Here is a 21,911-nt window from a genome sequence, read left to right as displayed (position 1 = left end):
CTTACACTTCATCCCAGCCACTGCAATGCACAATCCATATTTCTCATTGCTCTGGAAAATATTTAAACTACTGACAGGAGGGAGAACAGCTCCACCAGACAACAGGAGTGCAGTGCTGCAGAGCAGTCAGGAATCTGGGTGCCTATTCCAAAGGCAGGCTCCATTCACATGACCAAACAAGGACGGTCAGTATCTGCTATTCGGGAGTGATACAACATAATTTGCATCCATATGACTAAAACTCCAAAGAGGGTGATTTATGTGTTAGCACAGCTACACAGCTTACAGGAGCAGAGCTTCATGATACTTCCTCTCATGTCTTCTGCATGGCACTACAGCACCCAAAGCATATATTTGAGCACTTCTGAAAAAAACCACTTAATGAAGCTATTTGTATAGGGGTTGGGAAGAGATTTTACAGTTGAGGTCCATGCAATCAGCATTTTGAGAACTGGTAGCTCTTGTTTTCCATACCACTTTTATCAATAATTTAAATTTTGCTTCTTCAACTTCTACTTGATTTATAGTGACTAAATATCATACTCTGCCATCTACTTAAGTTACACTCTCTGGATTTAGCATGCATACACAAAAGACGTAAACAAAGCATAGCCTTTTAAGTCAAGTAGAAACCAGATAAATGGGATTGATCTGATGAAATATAAATGTCTATAGTATAGGCATCTCAATGTCAGAAAGTGACTTTGGGTTCCCTCAGGAAAAAACAAGTGCCTATACAATCAGATTCTTCTCAAACTAAAGCAGACATCCATATCACATTAAATTTTCCCCAGTATGTGGATACTTACAGCTAACTCAATTAACAAAATGGAAATTAATACAGATATTTATTGTACTGCATGTTTTTGAGATATATTTTATTTAAAAAATCCATTGTCTCTCAAGTAAGGTAGCCCCTGGCATATTTGTCCTGGATATTTCATGCTTGCCAGAGCTCCTAAACATGTGCAGACTGAGCAGTCTTTTACAGCATGAGATAGTTTAAATTTTATTTTGAAAGATAACAAGCCTAATTACACATTAGGTCTCTTCTGAAAAACAAGAGAGAATCCACAATTTTCAGTGTGTTGCTTTTTTTGGTGTTATCTATTATCTATTTCAAACAAAGTGCTTGTTTTCAAACATACATTGTCAATCTCTTCTACAATTACTTCTGTTTGAAATACCAAAGGGCTCCTTAGGCCTCATCTTTGCAGTGAAAACTCAGATAATGAGAAGGTAAACCCAGCGGTGCGTACAATCAAGCAATAAATGAACCTCAAAAGATTCTGCATTTCAGCTCCAGCAAGAATTCCTGCCTATAAAATGGCTAATCTTGCAGGAATTCAGGCACTGTTCTATTCTTTTACAATTTATAATGTATATTGGGACTCAAAACCCAGACGCTACTAAAGTCTGAATGCAATATGATTCAGCTGAAAGCTCTAACAAACACAGCTGGGCTCTCTGGTCAGTCTTTGACAGTGAGAGGGAGACATGTCACAGGGAGAGAAATCTCCAGTGGCAGGCTAACCATGAGGTACTCAAACCATGAGGGAAATTTTGGATTTATTTCAGTGGTTCACTAAAAGGGAAAATGCTCTTCTGCCAACAATGCTGGTCTTTTAAAACAGGCTTCTTTCAAAAAAAGGATTTCTCCCCAGATATTTTCTCTGTATTTCAGCTTTGAATGAACTAAAATAATTCTTTTTATCCAATTCTTTCTTCTTCTTCTTAAAAGGTTCTGATATATTGCACAATACCAATAAGAATTTCTGCATGGCAAATGTATGGCAGTCTTCTGAAAATTATTTCTGCTGCACAATGAACCATGATGTCGTAAAGGGAAAGGAACACAATGAGTTATAAAAAATGGAGAATTATATCTTTCCTTGAGGCTTTTTGGACTATTCCATACACAGAAGATACAATTCTTGACTGAATTCTACAAAGTATGTCAAAAACATACAGAAAAGACATGACTATCTACTTGACTCTTCTATTACAAACTGTACCAAATTTTTTTGTGACAGCTCACATTAAATGTTAGAATGGCATTCTGTAAAACAGACTTGTATTTGGAAGGATATTCTGACAGAGAGTGTATTCATTCCTGCAGCTCTCGAGATTCATGATGACATGAGCCATAGCACTAAGTTTTTGTCCACAAAAATCAAGTCTGGTCTCCATGGCCAACTGGGGAGCTTGAAGATACTCAGATTGGCCATGGGCAGCTGCAGTGAGAGTGGTTTCATAGCTCCAATGGATGGTGGGATTGCCCTCAGGAAACTGTTAGATTTCCCAGCCTAACAAGGAGTAAAGAACCAGTTTTCTGACTTGACGAGTCACTACATAGAGTCTAGAGAGACAGCAGCTGTCACAAATTACTGACGCCCCATTACACACCAAGCTGCATTTGGTTGATTTGATTACTCATCAGAAGGGCAAAGAAATTTCTGGCTGTCCTAGAATTACTTCAAGCAATGCAATGTCAGATGCTGACAGATCACAAGTGACCACAATTTTTTTTTCAGTGTATTGCTCTTTATAAATCTCAATGTGGAAAAAAAGTATGCTTGGCAAAAGATTCCAACAGGGAATAAACAAATTCAATGGGTTCTGTGAAAGCACATCACACAATATCACTGTTTACTCATTAACACTATCCACAACCCAAATTCAGTGAAAAAGCCAAAGCTTGACAAGAACTTTGCAGTGGAAGGTCACAACGGTAAAGTGATTTCAGAGGTCCCAACATGTAACGTGAATGCCTAGTATGAGTTGATAGATAGACTTGTTCAAGAATTTCTACCAGAACTGGAGGTTTGTGTGAAAAAGCCACCATGAAAATGAAATAATGTTGCAAGGAGCAAGTGGTTTTTCTGACAGGAAATATTTGGTATCTAATATAAAATTTCAGTTAAAACAATATTCAAGATGCCATATATCAGCTGAAAGTAGCTAGCAGTGCAGCAGCTAGCACATTTAACCTGGGAAACTGAGGCTTAGCTCACTGCCTGGAAAGAAGAGTCACAACTAAAAGGCTGGTAAAAATCCTTTTGCAAGGCTCCCTTCCCCCCAGCCTGGAGTTATTCCACTTTGTGTAAATAATTAAATGCCTATAAGATAAAATATTTGTAATCTGAGCTGTCATTTTTCAGAGAGTTTACTTAATTATTCTGTCAGTATCTCTATCCCAATGAATATTTCATTGATATACAGGGAAGAGCTTTACTATAAACTATCACCTACTCACTGACTCAGTGTCAAGGCTGAAGGGGAGGTCAGGAAGAAATAGACTAAATGCACATTCAGACCCTGCAATGTGGACCAAGCATTGAGGCATCTGAAATCAAAGAAGCTCCCTGGTTTCCAGAAAAGTGAAAGCTCTCATAGTCTTTCTCCCTCTCTTCACGTCAAAGAAAAATGCCACAGGCTCTCTCTTTCTGAACAATTCAGAATGGGGAAAAATTTAAGTCACAAAGTCCTGTGGGTAGAAAACCAGCTTCTTCCCAGCTGCATAAATCCAGAAGCCAGGAGAAGTTGAATTTTATTTCTTTGGCTCCACACAGGTGTGCATACTGGCAGATCATCTGATCCAGGAGTGGGTACTTACACCTTTCACAACAAGGTACATCTGAGAAGACCACTTGCTGAAACTGTACTGTATGTTTGCCACAGTCACACAGTCTACAGAACATATGGGCAGGTAAAGTCAGGATAATAGCAAGCTGAGACTATGCTAACAATAGCTTATTTGTCTCCATTAACAAAACAAATGCTGAGCTGTGCACTGTCGGTGTAAGAGAAATACACTCACATTAACAAAACACCTGTTGTTTATTTAAACACGTCTTCCATCTTGTTTTGCAAGCTCTGGTGCAAGGCTAGCTCATACATTGCATGCATACAGCAAGACGAGCACCTAGCTCTGCTCAAAGCTCTGGGTGCTACACTGATATTCACAGATTCACAGAATATTCTGAGTTGGAAAGCATCCCAAAAGGATCATCAAGTCCAGCTCTGAAGTTAAACACCCCATAAGGGGATTGAACCTATGACCTTGGTGTTATTAACACCAGTTTAACAAAAACTAACATGACGTTTTACATCATAAATCCCAAACACTTCAGAAATAAGGAAGGAAAGCAATATTATTCTGAGAGTTCAGAGAAATGGAGAATTCTGCACTTATCACACCCTATTAAATTGTTTGTTAACTTGATGTACTAGGCCTAAGCATGTATTGTTCTCTTTTTCCTTACATGTTGTGTGCCGGAGATCACAGAATTTGTAGAGAGAACTCTGTCAAAGTCTTTGCATTTTACAGCACACTGTTTCATTCTCTATTAATAAAAAAATATACCTAGAAAAATTTCAAATTATATGTTTAGTAGTGGTCGTACCTGCTCCACCTCATTGGCTGTATACTGCATCGCTTCATTATGCTGCTCTTCCAGCATTTCCAAGTTTAACTCCTCTAAGAATTCATTCCTTTCATCATCCAGCCACCCTTCCTCCAGCTGCAAAGAATACATCAGCATGTTATTTTATGTTAGCAAGGACACATGTTAAAATAGAGTAAACCCAAATGGCAATGCTTGACTAGTTCTTTTTATTCTAACGATTCTCTTCAGAAAGCCAGACAGTAGGAGTTCAAGTTCACGTCTCAAAAAAAAAAAAAAAAGAAAAGAAAATAAAAGGATAAAAAGATGAGATTCGTGTCTTTTATCCTTTCGTAAAACAGTATGACTGATTTTCTCTCATAATGAAGGAGACTGCACAGCACAGACATTATTTCCTTTCAAAAGGTATGAAAGGCACAGCACATAATCCTGAAACAGTAATGTTCATTACTACTGAGAGACCCTGCACGGCAAGAATGGCAATGTTACTAACAGGGCCAGGAGGCAACTGGGCTCTTGTCTCTAACAACCTCCATTCCAGCCTGCTGCCACCACCTCAATGGAAACCTTATGCTGCATTTCTGTCACTATCTTCCCATTGATCTTCCAGGTAAACAAATAAACAGAACAGGGTGATAGAAAGATGAGGTAACTTGAAGGGAAGCAATTTTAGTTCTCCCAGTGTGTCTGGAAGCAAGGTTTATCTGTTTGCTTGGTTTTTTCTCCCCAAGTGTAAAATAGTACATTGACATTTGGTGAACACAGCCTTGCAAAAGGACAGGAGGGGATGCTATGTTTTCTGTCAAGTACATATCTCTTCTTGAACCCATTTCACACCCTTCACATCTTTCGAAATGGATAAAACAGGCACCCTGGCCTAAAATGCTGCTTTTTCCATTTTGTTCATTATGCTCTTGCAGTCCCTTGCCAGATGGCACACTGCATCAAAAAGAAAAACACTGGTCAGTAGCACTTTTGGCTATAATGACAGGATCGGAGCAGAAGGATACACTTATTGTTTCATCATTGATGAAGGAACCACAGGATGATGGTGACAAAAATATGCTGAAAGGAAAAGCCTCAGCATAACACAATTACAAGAATACCAAGTACTGGCCAACACCTAGAGCAGAATTACCACTGCCTCAAGGCCAGGACATGTCTGGTCACAGATGTCAGTCAGAAAAGTTACACTAAATCAGTAGCAGCAGTAGTAGTAGTAGTAGTAGTAGTAGTAGTAGTTGTTCAAAGCTACACATGATGCTGATGCTGTGTAGTACTTCTAATGGAATATTGGCAGAACATCACAGTTTCCTTAACAAACTATTATGTGGTTTTGCCCATGTCAATGAATTCTGTCCTCTTATAAACAAGCTTTTCATCATTTCCCTGGGTAAAGCCAGCCACCTACGGTTTGGGATTAGGAGGAGACTTTTTTCCTTGAGGACATATAATTTTTATGTGTGTTCTCAATGGGACTTTCAAACAGTTCTGTGAAACATGTGGTAGTTTTATTTACTTGTCTTGTTTACTTTTTTCCCCCCAAGGAAAGCATGAGCACATCCTTCTTCTGCTGTAAAGGACATAGTCTAATTCACCTCATGTGAGAAAATTGCAGAGATTTACAAATTTGGAGGATGAACGATGAATCTCACTTGAACAAATCTGCTGATTTGATTGTGGCAGACACAGTATATAACTAATAAGAATGCTTATGTTATGTTACAGCTTTTAGAAGGAAACTAGTTTGTGCCTTAGCATACATGTGCACTACATACACTGTGTACATATTCACACATGAGAATGCACGTATGTAGTGTGGTCCTCTGGTGCTCTGCTTCAAAACTTCATTATTCACTGCACAAGTATGTGGTCAGAGGGGATTTCTTCCCTTTTACTGAGGGAATGTGCTCAGCAGTCACCCTTCAAGGCTGCAATACCACCATTACCATTTTCTATCTAGAAATGAAAGCCTGCTTAATCCTGAAGTTTTTTACCAAGTCAAAGCAACACAACCAACAGAAATCAGTTGACAGCCGGATCTCTAACCTACTCTGGCTTTTTTATCAGATTTGTATGAGTATGTTCTTAAAACACATAAACTAAACAAAAAATCCAGCACCAAAGGCCCAAACCTAAACCAAACCACACATTTTTTGTAAGGCGTATTCATGTGGGAAGCTACATTGGTACACACAAGTAACTCTCACACTAATCTTATCATATTGACTCCCTATTTCATGTTGACCTTTCTAAACAAACACAGAGACTGAACTTTCTCTGGGCATGTATTTTTTGTAAGTGGATGATTCTCTATTCCCTAGAGAAAAACAGAATCCTAATGAAAAGCCGTGGAAATAATATTGAAAAATCTCTTTCAAAATTTCAGCAACTGAGGACTATAATTTTGCAGTATAAAGTGAGGCACACCTATTTTTGCTGTACTTTGTCACTGGGTTTATAAGAATTGTTTAGCTTCATGAAAAACATAAAGGATATGAATGCTGACATTGTGACTCTTATACTACAGTATTTAAGCAGAGATTCCAAGTGGCACTGAATCACACTTAATTTAATTTATACAGAATATGCAGCTAGTGAGACTGAAAATATCAGAACAATAGCATGAGAGACAAATGGCAACTTAACCAACTCTGAACTGTTGCAGATAGAACTGTGACAATATAATGTCCTTTTGCTTTGCAAAGGCCTACAAATAGAATATAAAGGCATGTAAAAACAGCAGTCTTCTACCACTCTACCTCTTCTTTATCTGATAATCAACCTAACATCTGTCCCCTGCAATGATATTAAAAATTCTTGACACAGCAAGATTTTTGGTATTGGCACAATTTTATTTTTAAAATCATAAAAATGTTTCTAAAAGCTTTTTAAAAGGCACCTCCCAAAATGCAGGCACATTTTTGTGACCAAGGTGCTGTTAAAACAATTAGATTTCCATTGCTGAATGTGACTGTAGAGAAAGTCCCATAATTTATACACACATTAATAGTTTAAATGCCTGGTTATAACCACATAGCATAAAACAACCCTTCAGAAATGACAAGCTACCGCTGTGTAAGTTCATATAAATTATAAACTTCATATAAAAGATAAAACTGATAAACATTAAGTATGGGAAATTTATCCCTTGAACAAAGCAGAATCCTTTAATGAGTAATGCATAGTTTTCAAGTTCTACTTCATTTTTTACTAATATCATATTGGTGCTGCCAGCTTTATTTATATACCTGCTCACTCTGTTGGAAAAGACCTTGTTTAGTTTGGGGAAAACATACCCTAGTAATATCATATTCTTCGTTGGATAAAAAAAGAGCAAAGCTCTGCAATTAACTGTTTGCTCCTTTTGTCAGTAACTTTGGCATTCCTATTTCTTGGCAGTCCATTACTTACAGTGACAGCAAGTGCATGGTATAACCCAGGTTCTGACTCAGTGCATCTGTTTAGTCTAACCTGCATCTCCGGCCTCGCAACCAGCAACACAATTTTCCTGCATTCTTCGCTGGAGAGCAATGCCACTGCCTCTTCTCTATTCTGGACATCTTGGCCATTTATCTAGGAAACAAATGAAAGTGGCACATTAGTTTCTATTTCCACAAAGCAACACACAATAAAAGGCAGGTATCAGCTCATTTGTGCTGAATGTATGGACAATGAAAATTGCGCAACGGGCTCATCTTCAGCCCCTCAGTGGTAAGTGCCTTCACTCAATTATGCGCGTACTGTAAGAGCTGTATTGATCGTTGAAGGATGGTGGACATCAGAGGAAGCAGTTATGTTCATAAATGTCCAACCTGCGCCCTGGCAACATACATCTAGCAACACAATTAACCAGCCCCTGACAGGTGACGTTCATCTTTCTCCGTTCAGAGTAATGGAAGTGTCACTCTGAGATAATAGTGCTGGTGGAAGAAGACTGGTAATGCTACAGCTGAAATCAGTCACACTGAATGCTGGTAGAGAGCCAATTAGAGAGCTACAGTATTATCTCTCACCAGGCAATACTTTCGGGCCACTGCTTGCTGCTGCTCCATTTAATCATTTCATATTTGTGCGGACAGATTAGTAGCCGGTACCACACAAAACATATGTATCCCCCTTACAAGGGGATAATCAAAATAAAAGCAGTTCTTCAATGAAACACGCCTTTTCTTGCTACCTTTCTCCTATTCTGTAACCCAAATAAAACAACAACATCCATGACTATATGGTAAAATACAATTTTCATTGTCCAAAAACCATTTATGAAGGAATCAAATAGAAATCATATTTCCCATAAGAATTCAGTTTTGTCCAATTCACAGCACAAGAAGTGGATTATTCTAATTGTGGCAAGAAAACCTCCAAAATTTGGTCTATTTCAAAAAGAGTGAAAACAAAACTGGATGGTAGAAATACCTGAATATTTTTGGTGGAAAAAAAAATCTTCTAATGGTTCCATTTCAAAGTAGCAGTTATAATTTAATTTCCATTTCAAGTCCATTTCATCTTGTAGTTGAAAATCAAAGAGAAAGTTGCATTTTTGTACATATGTTTGGCCCGAAAGCCCTGATTGAAAAACATAGCTTTAATTCATATTCAAGAAAATCCCTGATTACCTAACTGGCAGTGAGTGAAATGTCTGAGACTCTTCAAAGCTTACATGCTGGGACAGCTGTGGTCTGTGGGAGTCCAGGTAACACAGAGCTGCCCCAAGCTGAAAAGCAGAGTTGTAGCCACAGAGAGGCTCAGGAGCAGATTTGCAGCCTGTACAAAACACCCCCAGACATGGTGGCTGCTCTAGTATCTCCTATCAGCTGAGTAACTGCTTGCCATGGACCCAGGAGGAGGCAGCTGGGCTGTCCCCACACTACCTGAAGGTGGCCACCCCATCCCAGCTGCACTATCATGGGGAAAGAGTAGACTTCAGCCTGCCCCATGGACTGTGCTTAGCCTGCTGGTTCACAGCTAAAGCCAGCAGAAGTTTAGGCAACTACCATGAGGACTGCCCTCTTAAAACTTTCCCTTGACATTGTAACATTTAATTTAAAGTACTCAGGCAGTTTTCAGATGCTTAGACTGAAGGTTGGTAGTTTCTCAGAATGAAAAGGGGCAGTTATAGCCTCCAAAACCACACGAAACCTCCTGTCGTTTTGTAAGGAATATACATGACAGCAGTCCCTGCATAGCCTTAACCAATGCCGCCTGCCACCCACAGGAAAATGCCCAAGGATCTGTATCTCTCCCAGCCTCAATGTAATCCACCCATAATGGCACCGTCACCTTCTATTTCTCTGAGCTATCTCATCAATAAGAGGAGATAGAGGGTCAATGTGTTTTCAGATATGAAAGTAAACCCCACATAACTCTCCGGGTGTTAACTTTAATGATAAAATTCATAGCAATATATCAGCACTGACATTAAAGTAATGCTCCAGTCCACAAGAGGATGGCAGAATAATCTATGTTTTATCTAACCCCTGGAATCTTTACTAAAAATTGAAATGAATTGAATTTCTTTAGGTACTGGAGAACATTTGCCTGAAATGCTGTTGGCTGTCCACCCAGAACTTTTACAAAACAAGGAAAGGAGTAGAAAATGGATCTACTATCTCTTTCCTTATTTTGACACACATAGAATAGGAATGGAAAGTTGTTTCTACTTGGTTGAATAAAAAAGAGGTGTTTTTCTGATTTAGGAAGTTAAAAATACCACTATTTCTTCAGTAGGTATGTCACATAAAAACACGGAAAGCAGGGCCCTAACTTTTCCTCTCCTACATGCAGCCCACGGAATGGTCCTTACACCCCAAGTCCTGCTGAGGACGTCACTGCCCTCATGGCATCTGTGCTTTCTGGTGGAGAACATAATCCTGGGAATGTTTTCACAATCCCAGCCACACAGAGAAAAAAACCAGCAGGCCTCAAGTGAGCCCTGACATTAAAATCTAATTTATTATTTCTTCTCTAGAAAATGGACTGCTTTGGTAAGCCAGCTAATAGGCACTGTTGTTTTGCTAGACTCCCAAAGCTAATTTAAGCTTACCAGGATAAGAGATACAGGTGTCAGCAAAGATATTTCCTGCAGAAATAAAAAGATTGGAAGGAAGGAACAGACTGATCCTGTGAAAACCTGAAAGCTTATCTGCTTAAATTAATAAAGGGCAATTATGGAACATGTTACAGAAAACCAACCTGTCATCACCAGGAGTTTCTTTTGGGGCTTCAGTGAAAAAAAGGCAAAAATACAAGGCAAATCAACTTGGAACTGGATTTAAAATGCTACAATACAAAAAAACAAAAACAAACAAACAAAAAAATCCAGTCAAGTAATATTTGGTAGCTGTTTCATGATTTTGCACAGTGATGAAAAATGCGCTACCCATTGCTGATTGGAAATGGAAACCCCCTGCCATCTCACTGTTCCCCTCACTGTACAGGTACACTGCCCTGGGCAGCAGCCACCCACACCCACCTATGCTGTAACACACAAACCTATCTTTGGGGTAGCTCTTTAAGCAAGTGGATCAACAGAAAGAAAAGGGAGGAAAAAAGCCGAGGTGGTGGATTAGGAAAGAATTCAGAAAAGCAATGTATTATTGGGGAAAGAAAGAAAATATTAACAAAAAACTAATGAACCCCCTCCATAAGTATGTTCAAGATCATCCTTCTCTAAACAACACAATTTTTTTTGAGTGAAAACTCTTATTATCTATGCTTACCATAAAGAGTTTTACCCAAATTTATGCAACTGGTTAATGATCAGCATATATCTGACACTTATATTTATGTCTGTAGGATCCTGTTTAAAATTTGACACTGAGATGAACATAGTGGAAATGAGATTTTCTAATAAATATGGAAAAAAAAGAAAGACATGGGATGTAAGTGCATGAGCCAGAACGAGTTTGTCAGTCTCATTTTTCAGTACACACACTCTAGCTCCCAGCTATTGTGTTAAAAAACAGACAGACATGGATTTTCTCATCGATCACAGTAACAAAGAGAACTATCTTCCCTCATTAACAGTGCACAGAGAAGATGGCACTGCATGTTTGTCTGAAGAAAGAGTTTAAGGAAAAATCTCTTGTCACATACTTGCAAAATGCGGTCTCCTTCACGGATCCGTCCATCTCTGGCAGCAATGCTGTTTGGATCAACCTGCATAGGACAACAACCAATAACTGAACACAAAAAGACTTTTATGGGAAACTTTACCAGCTACACAATTGCAAGAGTTGAAAAAGTACAATTTTTAAACAGTATAGAGGCATTCTGAAGTTTCCTTTAGAGTCACAGAAACAAAGCAGTTCTTTAAATGATTGTATATGAGCTTTTTTCAGAAAAAAGCTTTAAGACAGAAAGGGCTGGGAGCATATGATTTTCAAATTAATACTTTCCTTTGCCACTATCAGGCATTAACCTTCAGCTGTCAGAGCATTAAAAATTAATGAGACACCCTTTTCTCTGGAAGTTCACTATGGACTGAGAAGCTTCTGCAGGAGTTGATACCTTTATACAAATGGGCCTGTCGTTGGGCACGATTCTTTTTCTTCCATGGAAACATTTACTATTAAATTACTGTCTTAGTAACCAATCTGTTCACAAGGAAACATCAAAAAAACCCAAACGATCCATATTTTATAGATCACTCAAAGGTCCTGTAAATCATGCCTAGTCGGAACCAGTTAATTTTAAGTTAATTTAACCTAAACAGATATTTAGGACTCCAGGGATAGTTTATTAAAGACACTACAGCTCATCCCTGAGCAATGGCCTACTGTTTGTTGCAGGGTAATTCAATCTATCACCTTTCACTTGATGGTTATCTTAAAGCATTTATTTTGCCTCATCATGACATAGGTTCTTTTTTCAAACCAAAAATTTGAGTTGAACATTTAGTTTGCAGGATACATCCTCTACATCTCTACATCCTCTACATGTTAGATATTATTTTCTTCTTGTGCACTGTATAGGAAAAACCCAATGAATCTGAAGTCCTTAACAAGGACAAAAGATAATATCAATACATTCACTTTCAAAGGTCTGAGAAAATTTTATCATGTAGGATAAACAGAACATTTCAGATATAATCCTGAAATGTACTAAGAGATTCCTGAACTTTCTTTGCCCTCACAAGGTCAAACAGACTTTAACAGCACAGCTTATACAACTGGTGGAAGATATATTCTTAGATAATTTATATTGATTCCTCATTCTTTTTCCAAGGCTGCGCTTTTCAGCTTATTTAACATTGCTACCAGCCTCTTTATGTGCAATCTTGCCTTCATCCCATTCACTGATACACAGGAGAATTCTGTCTTTTCTGATCCTCTCCATCCATGAGCTTCACTAAGAATTTAGAATCACAGAATCTCCCAAGCTGGAATGAACCTATAAGGACCCCATTAAGACCAACAACCCACTCCTCACAGGACTACCTAAAACAAAACCATATGACTAAAAGCTTTGTCTAGTTGCTCCTGTAATTCTGACAGGCTTGGTGCTGTGATAACACCCTGGACAGCCTTTAATGAAGAAACTTTCTCTAATGTTGAAATTTGGTTCAACATGTCAAAAAAGTGACCAGTTGGCATCCCAGTTCATACAGAACAATTAGCAGTGACCTTGGACTCAGAAAAGTTCTGTTTTACCCAGAAAAACAAACCTCCTTGAATAACTGGAGACTCAAAGGGAGATGTGTTCTTGGAAGTGTTGTGGACTGACCTTGTGAAACCACTAACAATCTGTTCTGGGTCCTACATTTTCTGAGTGAAGACAGTGAAAACCTGAGGATTCATCCTATCTCAGTATTTAGAATTCTCTATTTTGGTTTTCTAACATATTAATCTCTAAAGCCACTCTCTCTACCCATCTCTGGTATGTCTGTGTGTAGCACAACTGTATCAAACACAAAAATAATACAATAATGATTGACCACTGTTAGGATTACTGAGGCTGTGGCAGAGGGAGAATGCAAGCAGGGTTGTGGAGAAGGCACTTTTCATCTCAAAAGCTCTGCCTGATCTCCATCATAAGGGCACATTTCTTTCAAAATTCAGACTGCTTTACTAACTAATATTGCAGTTAAAAGCACTTATACTAAAGAAGCCCATTAGTAATTATTACTCTGCTTGGGCAACATGATTTGAACTGATTATCTAAACGAATTGAGAGTGACATGGGCTGGTTGATGGCCAACACTTCCGCACTCCTGTCTAAGAGTACTTGCATGTTCATTCCTGGGCATGTGTAGCCCTCCATGAACATCTCCCATGCTCCTCCCCAGTGTCATGTCCTTACCTCACTGACATAGATTCCCGTGTCCTCCTCATCATCGGTTCTGTAACAGACAGTCAGCCCCAGCTTCTCCTGGCTGCCAATGCGGCACAGCTCCACCTCCTGCAAGAAAATTTACAGGCTTTTGTGGTGGCTTTTGCCAAGGGTGGAATTAACTGCACAGCACAAGGGAGCACAAAGCTGCTGAGATATTCATGCTGTATGACCTACTCATCCTGCTCAATCTTAAGACACAATGTTATGGGTGGATCTTTAAGGGAGAAAATATTCTGTGAATTAAGAAGGAAATCCCAGTACAATGCAGGTTCAAGCTATATAGGAACTGGTAAGACATGACAAACTTTGAGAAATATAGCTGTACATTGATTTTGCAGGTCTTTGACTTCTGGGTAATAGAAGCTGACTTACAATAGATTACATAGGCCTTCTAGTCACATCACACTAGCTGATTTATAGCATGTAAGACAGACTGGACAACATCAATCAATCCATTCACAAGTGCCACTCCCTTCTGACAGCAATCCAAGCCATAAAGCAGAAGTACAGGCTTCCATTAATGGCATAATTCCTTCCCTGGCCAATGTAGTGGTGCTTCATTGCAGAAGCTGTTAGATAATAGAAAGATGCTCCAAGAAATCTCCTGTGAGACTAAACAGCCGTGGCATCTTCCTCAATTGTGAGATGATGCAGAAAACATATTTTTAGTGCCAGATGTCCCAGCAGTGGCATCTCATGAAAAGTGCAAGTTTTTGGGCAGATGGTAGAGTGATAACCACTACATACACCAATCTGAGTTAAGCATCTTTAGGGTTTCATAGGGAAACCATTCACAAAAATGCAAAGCTGCACTTGGTTTGAACATTGTGGAACAAATAATTGTAATAAAGCAGGATGAACCCAATAACACAGAGTATTAGCTTGTTTCAAGTAGGAAACATTAGTTGGTATTTGTATGTAAAGGAAGTCTTCAGGACACATTCGGACCCTGACAGCTTCCGCTTCTGTGGCTATGCAATAAAAGGAGAGAGACTAACCTTTGCTTCAGTTCTCAGGTACAGAGTTCTCTGTGATACAAAGCCTGTTTCCCCCCCATTCCCAGAGATGTCATACAGACTAATCCACAAATAGGCATTGGGTGCACAGCAGTGAGGACTCACTACTGAGTCAAGCAAGTTGTGGGGCCTAGGTGTCAAAGAAGCACAACTTACAGAAAAACCTGTACTTCACACACCTGGGTTAGCCAACAAGCCTCGCGACGTTTTCATTTCAGCTGAACATCTTTCACAAAGTGCACTACTGTGCCTTGCTTCCCTGCTCCCTCACAAGAATTCAAACCTACACAGGTTCACCACCTGCACAAACCCTAGATGCTTCTCTCTGGACTTTGGACATTCATTGTCTTCATGAAAACAAAGAAAATGTAGAAAAAACTCATAAAACCTGTATGGCATATGGCAGGAGTTTTACACATAGATATGGCAAGAGTTTTATGTAGAGTGGTAAAGAGTGGAATTATTCACCAGTACATGTTATACATTGGGGTTGAAGGAAGAAACACAGAAGCATGTTTTACTAGGGAAGGGAATTACAGTGACCTGATTTTGGCATTGGGAGCAAAAGAATGTGTACTGGAGGGCAGCCTATTCAAAACCCATAGTAATTGATGCCTCCAGAGGGAAGGACCACTTGACTAGAACTGTAATATTAGGGAGAAATTACAGTAACAAAACGGCTTCAATTACAGCAACAAGATATACTTTTAAGGAATAAAGAAGTTTGTGGTCCCTTGGAGGCCTATAAGGAAACCTAAATACACCATAAAGGACCAAAACTGGGACCTTTAAATCAAGGCAAACAGGGAGCTGTGCAAAAGCTGAAATCCATTAACTTTCATTGTCCTGCTGGCACAACCTCTTGTATCCCCAAGTTGAAGGTGCACAGGGGCCCCGCAGGACTGCTCTGAACACAATTTCTTCTGATGTGAATGACCTTAAATTCTCGTGGATGATTTGAACTCAAAATAGTACCAGAAAATTGTACCAACATTTCAGGCTGCAAACAAACTGAATTCTCTTAGTGTGCTGGCTCAATGAGCAGAAAAAATTAACCATTTAGGGCATGAAAGAGCAAAGAAAATGAGGATGAGCTCAGAGGCTTCATGCTGTGTGTAGAAGAGATTTACCAAAACCACCTCAGGGAACCAACTGATGACAAGTATCAGTGATTAACGTCCTCTGGCTGGGCTGCAATAGCCCTGGCTGCACATGGTACTCGAGCTACCATGCTTTCACTTCTCTGCCCAGGAGCAGATCTGACAGCTGAGATTAGTATTTGGTAGTCTTGGACTATCTGTTTCCTAAATGACTATATGGAATGTAGTCTGATGACTGCACATGGCTGTGGCTGCTTAGAAGCTGTAGATACCTACAACTGAGATTCTGGCACTTAGTATTAAAGTCTCCAACAACCATTTCGTGTTTTTCAGTCTAGATGCAAATACATACTCAAGTAATATCACATTCAGCATGAGGGAGAAGGTGGGTAAGGTCTGTTGCTTTGCACTAGAAATCATTCCAGATAACTGCCTTTTGCCCATGGCACATCTGCACTACTAACCTCATGGCATCTCTTTTTTTACAGGAAACACAATACATCCTGGTCACAAGCAAACAAACCAGAGTTTAAAAGTATTTTTTGAAAATTTAAAAACACTTTGCATGAAATAGTAAATTATCTCTCAGAGCAAAAGCCCAAAAATTTTATCTATAAGAGCAGCAAGTGAAGCACTAGAGAACCTGGACTATCACAGTCAAATACATTTGACATAGTATTTTGCAACAGATGCTTTATAATGTTGTGAAGTTTTTCACCTCACAACTGGTATTTAACAGAAGAAACAGTAGGCTTGGCAGCAGTAATGAATTTGTAAGGACACGATTTCCTTCTCTGAAATATTTTTTGATATATATGCACGCATGTGTGCGTGCGCACACACACGCATATAAAGCTTTCTCTTTGGCTTTTATCAGTGTGCATGTAGGGACTGAACTGCCAGCCTTCAAAACTCGGCATTTTCAAAATCTGTGAGAAATAATATTTGGACATTCATGAATAAGTGCTGGCAGACAGATGGTGGGAGGAGGGGGACTGAAGCTCAGGAAGAGCTCCAGAGAGGATAGCCTTCCCCTCTTCTGGGCACACCGGGGGCAGCACCTCTCAACATGAAGAGTACTTTGCTGCCAAGTGACAGAAATCAATGCCAAATGGCTTTTTTTCTCTGTGTGGCCAGAACAAAAATTCAGTGCATTTTCACAGTAAAGATAATACTTTAAAGTATTTTGCTACAAATTATTTGGTTAAAAGACAGACATGGAAATTAGAATAAAGACTATCTACGCCTTCTTGAAAGATTGGGATGCAAATTTACAAAGTAGCCAATTTCTGCAGACATAGAAAAAACAGAAAAGAGATGCAGATCATATAGAAATTTCCTTACCATCTCAAATTCATCGTACCTTATAAAAAAAATTTAAAAAAAAAAAAATTAGGAATATCTTGCCTCGTAAGACAGATTTCTTAGCAGAGTTCCAGAAGTTTTCTGCTTTTAAGTCCCTCTTCCCTGTTTGATTGTAACTGCTTTGCTATAGTCACCTCACACTGTTTTGTGACTTGTTTTCCTTATCTATAAGCAGAAAACACTACCAGTGTAGCAGCACATGAAAGAAAAAATGTTTGCAGAGCATTTGAAAAGCACTGTAAGAATACTATAAACACTCTACATCCTTCCGAAAAATCCCCATCTGCCTTTACAGCAATTGTTGAACCCACTTAAAAGACTGAGACAGACTATCAAAACTGTCACAGCTACTGAGCTTTGTTCACCCATACAGTACCCCAGAGCAATGGGTCCAATGAACTCTGCCACTAGAAGAGGCAGCATCATATCCAAACACAATAGTATTTTTCCTAAATGGATATTGTGTGATCAGTTAAACTCCTTAATTGCAATGAGAATATTATCTTGCCATTGAGACATAGTAAAAAAAAAAAAAAAATTAATTTTAATTAATGCTATTCCTCAGTGTAAAAGAACCTGTTATTCATAGTTCAAAGTTTATATTTTTGCAACATGGCAAACAGAAGATGCTAAACATTTTCAGTTTGTGATACAGTCTTTAATTTCTACAGTATTTGATTTCTACGCATTAACTAGAATCTACTGATTCTGTTTAGCTCCATTATTTTTAGAGGAAAGGATCAGTATAGTCTAGCCTGTAAAACCAAAACCCTCTGCTTTCTTCCCTCTCCAGTTCAAGCAACACTCCTAAATAGAGGGGAAGAAAAAAGACGTAATGAGAAGGGAAGCTTTGCTGTTTAAAAGTATGAAAACAACAGATTTTAAATTAAGAGCCAACATTACAGGACACACATAGGTTTTAGAAAAGGAAATCACCACAGCATAGTGGAGAAGCTTTCTACTCCATCAGCAGAAAGAAAAGATGCTGCCAGTCTGAAAGACTCCTTGTATGGTGAAACAAACAATGCCATTCAGAGATGCTTTATCTTAATCCTAAAATGTTTGAAATATGGCTGACAAGTTCTATCTACAAAGCCCACAGTAGCGTAATGGTGTTTTTAAGGCAAAAGAATTCCAAGAGATGTACTCTATGGACACATCTGTGGGGTCAGCAATTTTTCTGTACCAGTGAAGGATTACTAGTACCTTTTGGACCAAACCCAGATTATAATTCTTACTAGTTGATATTATTGCAAAATCAAGAAAAAAAAAAAACAAACAGAAAATAAAATGTTATCTTTGTAGCCACCCAGAACAATGCATTTACCACTAATAAGTGAGTTACTGCCCACAGCTAAGTAAGTGGTCATGTGCTGATTCTGAAACAACTCCATGAGATAAACCACCTTTATGTTTTACCCCTTTACAGTCCACCACCAGGCAGAGCTCCAAATTCTTTACACAATTTACCTCATGGTGAGATCACCTAAGAATCTGGAAATGTTAAAATACAGAAAGGTACAGGTTTTTTGATTATGTCCTTGTTTACCTGTAGTGTCTTGTGTCAGGCAAGTTATTCTGTGCCACAGCCCTTTCAGCAGAAATCAAGACTTATTGAATGGAACAAGGGGCCCAATATCTGATGATCCAAAGTGCAGAAACAGAGTTTTTAGCATACATTTTAAGAAAAAAACAACACCAAAATAAGAGGAGTTACTTTTGTCTTTGTTTTTCCTTTTTACTTCTACTAATTGCTGAGAAGCTGCTTTTACTGTTCATCTTGCTAATGGTATAATTGACAGAATGAGTAATTGAATGAAGGAAGCACAAAAGGCTGAGATCAGAGTACTTACAGAATAGCTCAATGAGGAATTAACTGAGAAAGTACATTAAAGTCTGACTTATTTTAATAAATTAGTTACACTGAAAAAAAACAAACCCTCACCTATCTGAGCTAGTGCCAGTCTTCTGAAGCATCAAACAGAAGAGCTAAGGGACTATATGGATTACACACACCTTAAAATTAAGATTCATTCTGCAGTGTCATCTTGATTCTGCATCTTTATGGGTGAGACCAACCTCCAGCTGAATTTTGGCTGCTTTTCACACTTTCTGTCACAGTTACTATATGAAGTTTCTGGAAGTCAGATAATTGTTTAATCTTCTAGTTAGTTTCTGTAAACTATGGAAACTAAGAAAAGATCAGTCTCAGTCTCATAAAAGTGTTTAGTAATTCCAACTCTGCAGTTCTTGTCTCATCCCTTATCTTGCATCTCAATGATGCAAGCATTGGGATCATTATCAGACAAGGCTTCAAAGAGCCAAGCACCTGGCAGCATCTTGCTAATAGCATTCACTTTCTTGTTTTTTAACTCCACCTGACCTGAAGGATTTACCTTTTCCAGGCTGCTAAATCACCAGTCGTTTACATTGCTACTTTGAATAATATTTAATCTTCATAATGCTACACACTCATCATCACTGGCAAGTAATTCTGCTCATTAAATAAAAATAATACAAACAGAACCTCAACTCTTTGTACAGGAACTTTTCAATCTAATGAAGCCCTAGGAGGGCTAACAGTGGAGCTACTAAATAGAAAAAATTCATCTGAAATTCAGAAGAGATGATAATGGTATTAACAAGTTATAAAAAATCATATATTGGAAATGAGAGGGTGTAAAACAGAGGGGTTTGTAGCAAAACAAACATCAGCAGAATAAATGCAATTCTTCAGACTTCATTTTAAAGCACAGTTTATTTCATCTTGAATTTGTACTGTGCAGGAGTTGTGAGGGTCATGTACAAATGACCAGGGTGTGTACAATAGGTAAGATACACAGTTTAAACAGTGTTTCAAACAGGTATCATGTTCCTCATAACCCAAATCATGCTTCCAACACTGAGCTTGGCTTTTTTTAGAGGTTATATCTTTATTGGTGGCCAGAAGTAATTTGAAGAAACTCAGAAGAAAGAGATGGAAATCCTAGTATTGCTAGAATTCATCAAAACAATCTATTTCAACTATGATCCTTGTTCTGTGGACTACCTATCTCTGTTTAGATGAAGAGAGTCTGTGACACCTCTGCTGTATATTTAATGAAGTAATTTCATACTAAGGTAGATATTCTACTTTCAGGGTTGGGGTGGGTCTTAAATATTTAATTCTTGCATGTGCATAATAGGTCTATGTGTGCAAACTTTTGTATATGACTATATAGGCACAGGCAGTGTTATATATCTGTGCAGTGCTTATATATCTGTATGTAAGTGCTTGCCAGGCGGGTCAGTAACACTGCAGAGAATCTTTCCAGGCAATCATCTAACAGTTAATTAAGAGCATGATTACAAGTCTTGAAAACACAGTGACAGGATATATGCTTATAATGAGAAAGTGAAAATGTCAGAGCACCCCACAATTCACAGAATCAGAGTAATGACATTTGCAGTCATCTCTGGATTTCACTTTTAATGACAAACCATATAGACTATCTATTTACTCATAAATGCAAAACACAAATGGCAGAAAGAAACAAGAATTTTCAGTTTCTAGAAAAGCTTTTCTGTCATAAAATAGATTAGTCCAATATAAACCCCTTCTCTCACTTTACCTCCATGACAACTGAGTGTTTAGGGTGAGCCACTGTAAAAAAAACAGCTTGCAGGAGAGCCTGTATAGAGGAACTGCCTATCACTGCAGCTTTCTTAAGTGTGCCAATAAAACAAGATCAAAATCATCTGGGATTCTGGAGCTTCCAGATAGAAGACAAGTAATACTGAAGGCAAACAAAGGCATCCTAGACCTCAGAACTATCCTAACACCATCAAAGAGTTATGCTCTCCTGTCAAAGGGATTTTCCAGGAAATACATTAACACAGGCTAATTGAAGGCTATGTTCCAGAAGTATTCAGTGTGAAACAGAGTGCAATGAAACAGCCCTCCCCTTCACAGGTCACTGCTAGGTCCTATCACATTCTTTTCACAATGAATGAAACTTGTATTTAAAAGCTTGCAGGGAGTTTAATTTACAAACACACCACTTTCACCAGAAAAACAATTCTTCTATCAGAAAAGCAAAGCTCTTAACTGCTCTGCTATCTTCTACATGTAAGTCTACAATCACTGCAGGATTTTAGCACATTATAGATCAGTTTTAGAAACCATTCTGTAAATGTCTATGGAGATTTAGTAGAGTTCAGGGTTTCTCTGACATCCTCAAGTTGTGAAAATAACCAAAAGAAATAATTTTTTTCCTCTCTCTAACAGTCCCAGTATGTTCTGTTATTCAGATTTCACACAGACCAGCACATCCACAATGTACTTGGGGTCTATTTGGATGGAAATAGAAAAGCTATGGAGCGAGGCAGAGACAGTCTAGATGTAAACAAGTTGGAACTGCTGGCAGCTGTGCTGTTAGAAATAAAATCGCATTCCCTGGTGTCCTCTCACTTATCAATTTTGACAGAAGACTGTCCTGATTTCTCATAAACAGCATCGAAAAGGACAAATCACATTGGGTGTCAGATTTGCCAGAATGGATTTGGTTGGTAGCTTGCCACAAAGAAATAGAGGGTTATCTCCATTCCACATGGTGGGGAAAAACAATGCTCAGTCCAAGGGGTGGGGGCTTTACCTTATAGGCTGAAGTCTCATATAATCCTCATTTTTTAGTCTGCTTTAGATTTAA

At 38.6% G+C, this 21,911-nt stretch overlaps 1 protein-coding gene across 2 annotated transcripts in view; it reads right to left on the bottom strand.

The window, feature by feature from the left end:
• The window catches only part of PDZRN4 (PDZ domain containing ring finger 4), a 229,829-nt gene that overhangs the window by 5,227 nt on the left and 202,691 nt on the right, over positions 1-21,911 (bottom strand). For both annotated transcript variants that reach the window (XM_030258313.4, XM_012568932.5), the window contains 4 exons: positions 13,710-13,808; positions 11,505-11,567; positions 7,881-7,982; positions 4,407-4,523 (listed from right to left, as the gene is read on the bottom strand). In XM_030258313.4, coding sequence (XP_030114173.4) covers positions 4,407-4,523; positions 7,881-7,982; positions 11,505-11,567; positions 13,710-13,808 — 381 coding nt within the window. The remainder of the gene's footprint in view (positions 1-4,406; positions 4,524-7,880; positions 7,983-11,504; positions 11,568-13,709; positions 13,809-21,911) is intronic.

This window comes from Taeniopygia guttata, chromosome 1A (genome assembly GCF_048771995.1).
Source record: "Taeniopygia guttata chromosome 1A, bTaeGut7.mat, whole genome shotgun sequence".
NCBI classification, from domain to species: domain Eukaryota; kingdom Metazoa; phylum Chordata; class Aves; order Passeriformes; family Estrildidae; genus Taeniopygia; species Taeniopygia guttata.
This window is presented reverse-complemented; position numbering and strand designations above follow the sequence as displayed.